The 13,437-nt window shown below is 37.0% G+C and overlaps 1 protein-coding gene across 7 annotated transcripts in view; it reads left to right on the forward strand.

Moving 5' to 3' along the window:
- The window catches only part of man1a2 (mannosidase, alpha, class 1A, member 2), a 103,952-nt gene that overhangs the window by 76,414 nt on the left and 14,101 nt on the right, over positions 1–13,437 (forward strand). For all 7 annotated transcript variants that reach the window (XR_010897214.1, XR_010897211.1, XR_010897212.1 and 4 more), the window contains 3 exons: positions 7,507–7,601; positions 8,354–8,477; positions 8,557–8,650. Coding sequence is in view for 3 of the 7 variants with exons in the window: in XM_067410696.1 (XP_067266797.1) it covers positions 7,507–7,601; positions 8,354–8,477; positions 8,557–8,650 (313 nt within the window). In the remaining 4 variants the exon portion in view is untranslated. The remainder of the gene's footprint in view (positions 1–7,506; positions 7,602–8,353; positions 8,478–8,556; positions 8,651–13,437) is intronic.

Below are 13,437 nucleotides of genomic sequence, written 5' to 3' on the forward strand. Positions count from 1 at the left end.
CACTGTTAACTAATAATAATTTGTAATAATTATATTGGAAATAATTATATTTTGTTTTGTTTTTTGTATTTACCTAAAGGCATTCAATATTAGACGTGTGAAGACAAGCAAGAAGCACTTGTTCCTCTTTATGGTCATAAAAAGTGACTGGCTCAATAACGGTTTTGAATAACTCTTTCTAAATACTTCTTGGAATGTGTTTTTATAGAATTTTTTTTCCTTCTGTGGTTAAGACCCTCATAACTTTTTCCAGGTACCTCACTGGCACACCAGCAATTTTAGATGACTTACTTTCAGGTCTCATGTCAAACAGTAATTTTCCAGTGGATTTAGAGAGCACGTTGTTAATTCTTATCTTTGAAATACAAATCCAGATTCTTTGTGCAAAAATCAAATATAACTTTTTCACCTTTTGCTTCTGCAGATACTCAGACATTTTGGCAGTTCTTTTTGAGATGGCTGTTACGTTATGTTTGACAGCCCAATTACTGTACAAATCAGTAGGATTCTTTAAACACAGTGCTGATGGAGGTTTTATTTCTTAGCATTTCTTCAAGCCAAATAGGATCATAGGCTGCAAGTGAAGAACACAGGCAAATATTTGTTCTTTGTCTTGATTTGCAAATTTATTACAGCAGCGATGGTGTGTGGAAATGGTATTTGCTCCAGGCATTATGCAGCGGTTAGCTTTCTTTCTCCCTCTCGCCCTCCCCGTCACTCTCTCTGTTGATGCGCTGTCCTGTGGTTGTATATCCTTCACAGTGGTGGAGAATATGCGGTGTCACATTAGGGAGCAGCAGACTCTTCTATTGTCAAACACGGATCTCATCAAAGGCAGAACAGAACCGCAGCCCCGGGCCCAGTGGAGGCAAGATAAGGACAGAGATTTAAGAAGGGATTTGATGGATGAGAAAATGTTTGTCAACTACTCTTCTGCATGTTTGATGTGCTGCAGACTTTAGTCATGCCGTCACCTATCAAATCTCCTCTTGGAATACAAATAACTGGCCTTCTAAACCGACATTTCCTTATAAACATATCTGGTTTTCTAAGAGCCTCTGGTTTGTAGTTGCTTGGTCTGTAGATGAGAATGTGCCCAAAAACACTCTGGAAACTGCCAGAAAGATGTTTTATGAGCTGTTAAGTTAACATCATTGAGCGCCTAACAAGTGGTTATATAAAGATTTGTTGGCTTTGTACATCTAGACCACCGGTGTTAGTGTTTATTTTGACATCCCAGCTGTGGTTTTGTTTGCCACACTCATCGATGTAAAATGAGACACACCGTATGCTGGCCGAGCGGAGAACTGAGACGAAATAATTGGTCAATCTTACAAAAAGCGTCCATGTGTTATTTAATTCCAAAAATCAAAAGCAAGGGGGAAAAATAAATTCTGCATTAAAAAGGATTTGCAATGTGTTTTTCATACGTAATGGGGGAAAAGTTTTCGCATTACCTGTAATGTTTAATAAGTTATTTAATTTTATACAACATGATAATAGTAGTTATACTGCTTTTATGCTGATTTAAAAAATCATCCAAAAAACAGGAAAAGAAAATTCAATGATAAGTCTAATGCAAATCATCATTGAGAATAATTGGAATTATAAAAAAAGCTCAAAAGTGAACTATTTTTAATGCATTACGGTTGACAATGACAATGGTTGACAATGACAATGGTTGACAATGATTGTATTAAAAAAAACACAACAGTAAAATACCAATACCCTCTATCTAATTTTACTTTACAAATATACACAATTTAAATGTCATATATTGTAGTGAGATTATTTTTTTTTCAATTAGACTTAAATAATAGTATGCTTAATACAAAAAAGTAAGCTTCATTTTCTTTATTGACAAAGATATAATTATTTTCTATTTGTTTTGGAGTGAAATATGAGGTTCATTAATGGGGACAACAAATCCAGCTTTGTAGTCATTTAGTCATTTTATTTATATAGCACCATATAATTACAATGTACATTGTCCAAAGTGCTTTACAGTCATAGGTTAAACTAAAAACAAACAGAAATAAAGCAAAAGAAAAAAAAAAAATTAAAAGCAAGAGAGAGTAAATGAGCTTTAATTTTGGATTTAAAAATAGACAGATTAGATGCTAATCTGATGTGTAGTGGTAAACTAGTCCAAATATTTGGGACCGACTGCCTCAAACGCTCTATTACCCCTATGTTTCAGTCTGGTTCTTGGCATCATTAGTTGATTTTGATTCTCTGACCGAAGTGATCTAGAGGGCCGATGAATTGAATTGAAATGAGGTCAGAGAGATATGATGGATTATGGATTATGAATGGATTTATAGACTAGTGTGAGTACCTTGTAATCAATTCTATATCTTACAGGCAACCAATGAGGGGGAAGCAAGTATAGGCGTAATATGCTCCTTAATTTTAGAGATTTAGCGAAGATGAAAAAAACTGGATCTGACAATTTAATTGACTTGTTTGTCCATTTTAAGGTCACTATCAATGATAAAACCCAAGTGTTTAACATATGGTTTAATGTCGGGTTCGAGATGAGTGAGCTTAACTTTTAAAATAGCTGAAGTGGATGCTAGTTTTCAAACAGGCTGCCAATGTCTCAAAATCGCTTGTGTCTCCTTTTTTTAAACATTAAATTCTTGATTAATGGGTCTGAGGAATCTTCTGAAAGCAACATCGTATGTAGTTCATTCAAGAGTAGCTTCTTTAATGAAGATTGTCTTTTTTGACACCTTGTGCATTGTTTTTCCTTGTAGACTCTGATTTGTCTATTCTAAAGCCATGCAGTTTATTTATAAACTTGGAGGAATCATTTTAAATAAAGGCAGAAAATGTGTTTGTAGAAATGTACTGACTGTCCCTATTTGCTTTGAGGACATGAGAAGCTTTTGACTAAATGCGTATGAACATTCTCACAGACGACAGCCTAATTTCTTCATTAAACAACGTCTCTGGTGCTGATGCTCTGATTGGCTGTGCTTGCGTCGGATTGGTGGTGTTTGTGTCTGCCTTGATTGGCAGCACCCGATAGCGCTGCCATGACGACTGATAGAATAAACACCAGGCAGAAGGTTTTTCATAAAAGACTGCAGATGCACAAACATACCGAGACCCAGAGTGAGAGAGAGAGGGCAGAAATCCAGCTTTAACCCTGAACCCCTGTGGAATCCTCTGTACAAACACTCATTCCCTCCATTTCCAATGTGTTCCCCATAATCTCTTTATATGCTTCCATTAGACGTTTAAGGAACATCTCAGGCTGAGGGCGCCATGGTGTATGCATTTGTGCGTGTGTGCGTTTGTGTACGGAGAGCGGAAGCTGTATCGAGGGGAATGTCCATGCTCATATCCTCATATGTGTAATAACAGGATCATCTCTGGCGCTTATGATCTGCATCAACCAGATTAGGCTTCAGCTTCAGAATCTGCATTCTGGGAATTACACGCACACAAACACATACTGCTCCAACTAGTAAAATCCCGAGGGAAGCACTCATTCGGCCTAAATTAGCTTCTTTCTCTGTCTTCTGTATTACTCTCTGCCTGTTTCTCACAGTTTCTCTACTCTTTTCTCAGCCTTTATTTGTTCAACATTTTCTCCATCCTCTGAGTGACCATTTGCACCTGCTTTGTTCCACAATATCTAGGTGCAAATAGAATCTGCCTTTATTCTTTTTCCCCAGCCTTGTTTTTCTCAAATGCAAGTTTCCTTTTGTAAACAGCATTGTGGTATTACTGTCATCTTACTTGCTGTGTGCTTGTCGGAAATAATGAAAGGCTGTATACTCCTCGCACATCTATTCCAGTGAATTGCTGTGCATTTTAATAGACTCCACACATAAACATCCGTTAGACGGGTTGGAAATAAAAACCTCAGCAGTGGCTCGGGCAGCTGTGCAGTTTGTCTGAGAACCACAGGTCTTTTCTCTGCTACGTCTTCATTTTATCTTCTGTCCTAAATAAACACGATCAACCGCACAGTTCCCGCTCTGATATGAGTGACAGATTTTACCCTGCTTTGAGAATTCTGCCAGTGAGTCATCAGTACAAGATATTTTTTAGCCATTGTTGCTCAAAAGCACTTGGTGGGATTGCAGAGTTCGAGTCAGACAGTCTTGCTGAAATTATGATGGCTGCTACTGGGGAGAAAATAAAATATTGATTGGTGCACATTTGAAATCTAAGAAAGAAAAAAAGAGAGAGAAAGAAAATTCATTTACTCGTCTGATATGTTCCAAAATCTGTTTGAATTTCATAAGAGCAAGAAAATGATGACAGAACTTTCATTTTTTTGTTGAAGTGCCTAATTTGAGGCACAGTTGTGAACCTTCCATTTACCAGCTCTGATTCCACTATTCCACACCAAAAACATGTTTTCTAATCATGTTGTCAAGGAAAGGCTTGTCTTTGCTTTGTATGTGTCCATCTGTAGCTGTAGCAGTAGTAGTTGTTGATGCTAAATTACAGCTTTTCACAAAGGTTGAATCAGCTCAAATGATGAAATTTATGACGAGGGCAAACAAACCCCAGTGCGTCATCTCCCATCTGACAGTCAGTGAGTAAACACATTCAGGTGTGTTGTTCATTGGGTATTTATTCTGTCTCAAATGTGTGTTCACCTCCTCTTTTTCTCTCTTTGTGTGAGGCAGTGTAGTCGGTTTCCCTCTGCTGAGGCTGTGGACAGATTTTAGCGCTCCAGTCAGAGTCTGTGGTGTTAGTTGGTCTATGGGGTGAATCACACAAAATCAATCAAGACCTTGTCTTGGATATATTTTACCTCAGGATAAAATCATTTTATTAAATAAATAAGAATATTGTTGATAAAAGAAAATTTAAGCCTGTTTCAGAACCATTAGGGATTTTTGCATTGTGATAAGTGTCATTATGCACTACTGTTCAAAAGTTTGGGGTTGGTAAGATTGATTTTTTGAAAGGCGCTCTATGAGAGAAAATCTCTTGGTTGTGAAATATAATTACAATTTTTTTTTATTTTTTTTTTACTGTTTTCTATTTTAATATGTTTCGAAATGTAATTTATTGCTGTGATGGCAAAGCGGAATTTTCAGCTTCATTACTCCAGTCTTCAGTGTCACATGATCCTTCAGAAATCATTCTAATATGCTGATTTGATGCTCAAGAAACAAGAAAACAGTTTTGCTGTTTTGTTGCATTGTTTTTTATTATTTTTGATGACTAGTAGTTAAAAATACTAAATTTATTTGAAACTTTTTTTAATGTTATAAATGTTCTTACTTTCACTTTTTTAAACAATTTAAAGGGTTAGTTTACCCAAAATTGAAAATTGTCATTAATTACCTTCATGTTGTTCCAAACCCATAGGACCTTCGTTCATCTTGGGAACACAAATTAAGATATATTTTATGAAATTATTATGTACGATTTAGTTTTAAGTGATGTGGTGATTAATTTTATTATTAGTTGGGTGTTTGTTTGTTTTAATGTTTGTAATTGTTAAGTGTGAGCTACTGGATGTTTGAATTTCCCTAAAAGGGATGACTGATGAATGAAGTATTTATTTTTATTATTATTATTATTATTAAATCCGAGAGCTGTCTGACGGCTCAATAGACAGCAATTTAACCACCACTGTCAAGGCCCATAAGTAGTGGTTCAGCGGATCACAAAACTCACGGTTCGGATCATAACACTGTTATAAAGTCACGGATCAGATCATTTTTCGGATCAGCTCAAAAAAAAATAAAAATTGGGGGTTGGGGGGTAACTTTACATTTATTACTTAGCCCATTTTGACTACTCTGATACCACAGCAGAAACTACTAGCCTAACTAAACATTATTAAAGGAAAGTGAACAGACTAAAAAAAATAAAAAATACTGTACACCAATTGCAAGCATAGATAAATACAACATAAAGTTACAAATAAGATTTAACTGTAGTATTAATTTTCATGTACAGAAATGTAATAATTATATATAAAATTACATTGTTCACTGTGTAAATTTAATATGGATTCATCTTTGTTAAAGCAGTGTTTTGTTTGATTTATATGACAGAAAAAGTATTTATAGGTTACTGTCACTTTAAGAGTAACACACACATCCGATTCCAAATACTCACCTCATTCAATAAAGACATAACCGAATGTGTTTACGAGAATACTTGCAGAGAGAGGTATTTTGACTGACATAATGCGTGTATGTGACCATCCAAGTGCATTGAGGACGCGAAAGAGAATTCAATTTGTAGTTCGCGAGCTATATGAAACGCGTCTCTCTCTCTCTCTGTGCGCGAGCCTTGTATGTATGTGCGTCCGTGTGCACTGTTAACAGCGTGGTGTGCGATACTGAATTAAATCCTCTTTTGCCTCTTCTAGCGCTGGAATGGTTTTATATCTATTTAATGTGTGAACTAGCAAGACAAAACACGTGCAAATGATAACTTTTCACTCTATTGCGGTGAAACATGCAATTGATCCACGAATCACATGCGTGCTGAACCATGGGGATCATGGATCAACAACGATCCGTTTAACCACTACCCAGAGAGGTACTAGACATTGTTAAAATAACTTGACTGCAGTGGTTTAATCTTAATTTAATGAAGTGACAAGAATACTTTTTGTGCACAAAAACAAAACAAAAATAATGACTTAAGAGAACACGGAAGCTCAGAACTGCGTTCAATAAAACAACTGTGTCGGAGACTGACTTGGAAGAGAAGAGGTTGTTGAATAAAGTCATTATTTTTAAGTATTCTCGTTGCTTCATGGACTTTGAAAGTTTGTTAAATTGCTGTCTATGGAGGTTATTGGATTTCACCAAAAATATCTTAATTTGTGTTCAGATGAACGAATTCTTACGGGTGTGAAACGACATGAAGGTGAGTAATTAATGACAGAAATTTTCATTTTTTTTTGGTGAACTAACCCTTTAAAGCATCCTTGCTGAAAAGTATTAATTTCTTTGTTTTCTTTTTTTTTTCTTACTAATCAGTAACTTATGAACAGTAGTGCACATTGTTTACATTGTAAATTATGTGTGGTATGTATGTATTGAAGTATTTGGTTACTGAATTTATTATTATTAATTTTTTTTTTTTTTCTTTTTGAGAAAAAATTATTTTGTCAACTTAAAAAAATGCATTTACATTATTTTTACAGGAATTATAATAACCTTTGAAAATAATTGTAATTAAATAAAGCCCATGTATTCACAAAGTTTTAATTTTTAATTGTCATGAAAATTAACAATAAATCAAAGAATCATATTGTTCCTGAATAGATTACATTTATCATAATGCAATTGTGTAACTATAATTGATTATTTCACCTTGAAATCAAAAGAAAAAAGACCCTGAGATGTTTTTGTGTGATTCACCCACAGAGGTTTTTTTTTATCATTTCTTTTTTATTTTTTTTATATTGCCTAGAGCTGACTTTATTCTTTATGTCCACCTGTGTGCTTTGTCTCCCTTGTGGTTCATAATTTATTTCTATTCTCTGTATGTCTCTGTCTCTTTTAGGTTTTTAAGGTGAAGGCTGTCCAGCTGGCAGAAAAGCTGCTTCCTGCCTTCAACACCCCAACAGGCATCCCCTGGGCCATGGTCAATTTGAAGAGGTATGTTCCATACACACCTTCCCTTTCACTCTAACATCCTTTCTCTCCTTTTTTTTTTTTTTTTTTGGCTATCTTTGCCGCCTCCTCATCTTTTTCCCATGCTGTCTGTCCTCCACTCACTGTCCTGATGGTGACTGCCACATAATGGAAAGCTGTCAGACCTTGTGCGTCTGTAAAAGTCCCTGTGGCTTTCTTCCCGTTTAACTCCACTTTCCACATAATTTCATTAGAATGAAATGAAAATTGCACAATTAATCTGCAGAGCGCATTGTGAATGTACATTAAGGTTTTTTTTGTGTGGGAGGTGGGAGGAGGGTCAAATCCTGCCTGACATGGTTTTTGTCAGTTAATTAGGTGTTTAGAAGAAATTGCTCAGGAACAGACAAAACCACTGCATTTTGGGCGTTTTTAATCCCAAGGGAAAGAACGACTCTGCTTTTTATTAATCCCCATTCATGTAGAGCAGCCTTTCTCAGTCTACACACACACACACACTCTTAGTGAATGGTGTGGATACATTCTAAATGGAAATGAGAAGTACAAGTAGAACACAGGATATTGGACTTGATGGAGGAGTAATGGGTGGCAGGGAATTAGTTTGGAGCAGGAATGAAGCAGTTTGACTTTAATGAGCTCACCGTAATTCTTCATTGTCTACACGCTGTAAATATGTAAAGGTGGTTGTTTGCTTCAGGCTAGTAAGGAACATACTCTACGTAAATGTCATGGGTGTTTCCTTCTGCCTTTTTCAGTGGAGTGGGTCGTAACTGGGGCTGGGCGTCAGCTGGAAGCAGTATTCTGGCGGAGTTTGGGACGCTGCACATGGAGTTTGTGCACCTGACATATCTAACCGGAAACCCTGCCTACTATCAGAAGGTACGACTGCCTATATGAATGTTGTGTAACTATTCGCCCTTTGTGTTTGTGTCCTGTTGTGAACTATGTTCTGGTTTAGGTGATGCACATACGGAAGCTCTTGGCTAAGATGGACAGACCCAACGGGCTTTACCCCAACTACCTGAACCCTCGAACAGGACGCTGGGGCCAGCGTGAGTACCTCCCACTAACATCCTCTGTGCTGCACAAGCAACTCTCTCTTTCCACTTCCGGAAAGTCTTTGTGTGAATTCCCACACCGTATGAAATGCAGAGGGTTCCAAACACCCACAACGTGAACTTGATGCTATGATAAACAAAAAAGATACATGGCATACACAACTGTTGGGTGAAGTCTTGCATTTTTAATTCGATGGAAGAATATCTTTTCAGCTCTGAATAAATAAAAAAAAAAAAATAATTTTCCCTGGACTCTTTCTAATATTTTAGATGAATTTTGTTTCTCTAAATTCACCATATTCTGGGACTGCATTAATCTATGAATGCTACATACCTTAGATTAAACATTTTGCTGCCTATTGTTTGGAAAAGCTTTGCGAGTGCTGGTTAAGTAAACTGATGTAATAGATTTAAAGTAGGTATATTTGTTGTTGTCCTCGTCAAGCTCAGTTTTTACTTTTAGGGTGCGTTCACACTTGTAGTTCAGTTCGTTTGGTCTTTTATCACCGAACCAAAAGATACCAAACCTAAAGGCATATGGATATGTTCACAACCTGACTGGTCGGATTTTATGACTTTTTGCCTGTTTTGAGACGGAACTTACCGTACATCCAAAACAATGCTGTTTGCTGAGAAAAAATGCGCTTGTTGTGTTCGCGTAGCCGGCATATGATGGTATTTTGGCCAGCTGGGAACTCTTGAAGAGCTTATAAAATGTGTAAAGGAGTCAAAATAGCAGCGGGAATCCCTCCGTCACACACACAAACGATCTGCTCATGGACATGCGCATCTGATGCCTGTGATGGGCAAATTCGCGACTATGACGAGAAGAACCGATATGCGTGAGGATTCTGTCTTTTTTAGGGTCTCCTCTTCCTGTTTTTGGTTCTTTTACATGCTTTTGGTCTGTGTTGCATTCATATATCATTGAAACCACACCAGAGTTCATTTGGAAGGGGACCGAGACCCATCTTTTCAGCGGTCTCGGTCCTTTTGTTTGGTGCGCACCAGGGTTTGGATGGCAGCGTTCACACATGTTCAAATGAACCGCACTAACCGAGCAATCGCACCAGGGTTCGTTTTAATCGAACCAAACATGTCAAGTGTGAACACACCCTTAATTTTTAGCTGGCCCTATCATAAAAAAATATTTTATTTACTGTATATTGTATATATGTAACATTTTTGACAAATACCAGAAATAAATATTAATATTCTTCTTAAGTGTTGTTTTATTTACAAAAAAAATAAAATAATAAATTTTAAATTCATAAATAGTATTTTGTTGGAAAATGATGCCATACAATGCAAAACAATACTGATTGGTTTGTATTTTTCCAACTCATTCTTACTGATGCAGCCAAGAATATCAAAGGTCAGTCTTGCGATTTCAGCAGAAACTCTGTTAAACCGCTATTTGACTCTTCTTTTTAGATATACACTACACTGTGTTTGGGGATGGTATGATTGATTTTAATTTTTAAGTCTCTTATGCTTACCAAGGCTGCATTTATTTGATCAACAATACTGTTACTGTTACTGTTAATGTTTTCTATTTGAATATATTTTAAAATGTAATTTATTCCTGTGTTGGCAAAGCTGAATTTTTAGCATCATTACTCCAGTTTTCAGTGTCACATGATCCTTCAGAAATCATTTTAATATGCTGATTTGCTGCTCAAGAAACATTTATTATTATATGTGCTGTCGGAAACAATGCATGATGATTTTTTTTTATTCTTTGGTGAATAGAAAGTTAACAAGAACAGCATTTATTTGAAATAGAAGTCTTTTGTAACATTATAAATGGCTTTACTCTCACTTTCGATTAATTTAATGCATCCATGCTGAATAAAAGTATTAATTACTTTCAAATAAAATTCTTAATGATCAAAATCTTGATATGATTAACAAATCTAAGATTTAGTGACAACGCACCAATCTGAAACCCTCTCACATTTGCTTCAGCCCAGCAGGTTATCCTTATTACTGAGCCCTGTTTCGGTATTCTTATTGCTGCAATAATCGTGTGAAGAGATTCAAATCAAACAGAGGATCCAAAATATAACTCTATGAAGTATTTTTATAGACACAGATGATTTTTATAATCCCTCTGCCAGGGTTTATTATTCTATAAATATGAATGACGACAGAATAGCAGCTTATCCTCATCTCCTCGCTGATCAGCGAGCTTTAATAAAGATGGGATGTGAGGAAGTTTCTTTCTTTATATATAATTAGTAATTATGTGTAGTGAAAACACTCCGCTGTGTTTTAACAAACTCTTAATTACTGAGCGAGATGAGGGTTTAATTAGTGCCCTGTGTCTAAAGGCTAAACCTGATCAACCCACTGCGAGTAAGCATGCACACACAAACACACTAAAATCCAGTAAAGTGTAAAGATGTGTGTGTACAAAGGGGTAGAATATAATTAACGTGCACTAGAGATCTATTTTCTAAATGAAAACTAAGCGTGAGTGACAGGCCATTATAGTGGAGTATTATTCCCCCTCCCACACTGCAGTTGCCCCATGGACCCTTAAAGGGACAGTTCACCCTAAAAATGTTCGCTCATCATTTATTTCATTACAAACTTGTATGACTTTGTTTTCTGTTTGGAACACACAATTTATTTTCTATACAATTAAACAGTACAGCCAGGTACTGAAAATGAGCATTTGTGCTAAACATCATCTTTTGAGCGTCACACAAGAAAGTAAGTCATATGGGGTGAGGAAATGATTTCGGAACATTCATGTTTGTGTGAACTGTCCCTTCAGTTCTCTCTCTCTGTCTGTACAGCATCACCTCCAGGGGCCTTTAGGTTTTAGATCCACATCTTCTCCTCAGCCCATCATTCTCTATCCATAACCTGTCCGCTCGCTGTCGGCAAAGCCTCTCTTTAGAGACTTCCTGCCTGGATCTCTGTTACTCAAATCCACCCTGTTGTTATTTATTTTATTTTTTTATTTAAAGACTTTGAGTGCATTTACTTTTCAGCGGGAGGCCGTTAGTGGGTTGTTTTTGATTGGCAGAAGTGAAAATCCAGGCATTCTATGAATGGCAGCAGTGCCAGAAGAGGCTGTGAAATAAAGGCCCAGATGGTTTATGGAGGTCTGACTGGGATTTTTGGGAGTTTATGAGTCTCTCTGCTTCAATCAATCTTTCCACTGTCACAACTTTTCTTTTTTTTTCCGCCTTCTCACTGAACCATCTATGTATTATTCTTTATCTTAATTATTGATAGTTTGTTATTTCATTATAATTATTATGATTTCTACCACCTTCTTTTCTCTGCTACTCGTACACATTCACCTCAGCCATATCTCTTTCTTTGTTCTTTTTTTCTCTATTCCTTTTGCTGTCTCTGAGCAGCTTGTTTTCTTCTCTCTGTTGTTTTCAACCTGTCAAGGTTCTCACAGTCAAGTTCCACACATCCTGTCTGAACTTTATCTTCTTATACTTCACATTTTTTTCTGGCTCTATCCGGATTGTGTTATAAGCATTGGAACCAGTATATCATATACACCTGGGCTCTTTTGAATTTTGGCAGTAAGTAGCACCCTAGCAACAACAATATTCCTTGCCAACCACATGGCAATGCTGTGAACTACCTGCAGCATTGTATCAGCGGCTTCTACACTTATAATATTTTCAGAAAATGTAAACATCCATTTCCCCCCCCCTCATATTCCAACATGTCCCATTTCCTGTAGCAGGACAGGCTGGTAGGAGTTACTTATGAGTGGCCTGTGATTGGACAGCTCTCTCTCTCACTTTCTCTTTTGTTTTTTTTCTCCCTCCCTCTCTTTCCCTGTATTTTATTCTCTCCTGTTGAATAATTCATCTCTGCTTCAACGTCTTGCCTCTTCCAAGCCAGTCCCTCGCATCCATTAGCATAAAATACATCTTTAACTTTGTCTCAGTGTCTGTGTAAAGGATCTCTCATAAAGTGCTTCAGCTTCCTGCCTCGTTGCTGCCTCATTGATTTATTTAGCTCTCACTCTGAACCAGCTATTGCAAATGCAATTTTTAGCCATGTCACTTGCGTGTTCACACCTCTCTCTTGTAAAACCATCACCTCTGCATCTGTTCTCCACCCCCAGTCTCCTCTAAAGACCTTTCATAATGGGTTTTGGCAGCTCATCTCCTGAATGCTAGACCTGCTAGGTCTCTCCCAGCAGGCTGAATGCAGCACAGCTCTCTAGCCTTGGCAGCTATGAGCTGTGACAGTGCTAATGGGCTCCTCCCTCACTCTTCCATGACACTATATACAGCAAGTGTACAGTATACACTCCTCTGTCTCCTGAACACATCATGCTTATTGCTCTCTTGTTCTTCTTTGGAGAATGTGTATATCCTGTCTGTTCCCTGGATGGGTTAACAAGCTTTTGTGTGTATCTTGGTACTCAAATAGAGAGAGAGAGGATGGATAGGATGGATGGATAAGATAGATAATATGGTTGGATAAGATAAATAGGATGGATGGATGGATCAGTGAGATAGATGGGATGGATGGATAGGATGGATGGATAAGATGGATGGATGGATAAGACAGATAAGATGGATAAGATTGGATGGATGGATCAATGAGATAGATAGGATGGATGGATAAGATGGATAGGATGGATGGATAAGATGGATACGATGGATACGATGGATGGATGGATGGATGGATGGATGGATGGATGGATGGATGGATGGATGGATGGATGGATGGATGATAAGATAGATAAGATAGATAATATGGTTGGGTAAGATAGATAGGATTGATGGATG

The sequence above is a fragment of the Chanodichthys erythropterus genome, chromosome 14 (genome assembly GCF_024489055.1).
Source record: "Chanodichthys erythropterus isolate Z2021 chromosome 14, ASM2448905v1, whole genome shotgun sequence".
Lineage (NCBI taxonomy): Eukaryota > Metazoa > Chordata > Actinopteri > Cypriniformes > Xenocyprididae > Chanodichthys > Chanodichthys erythropterus.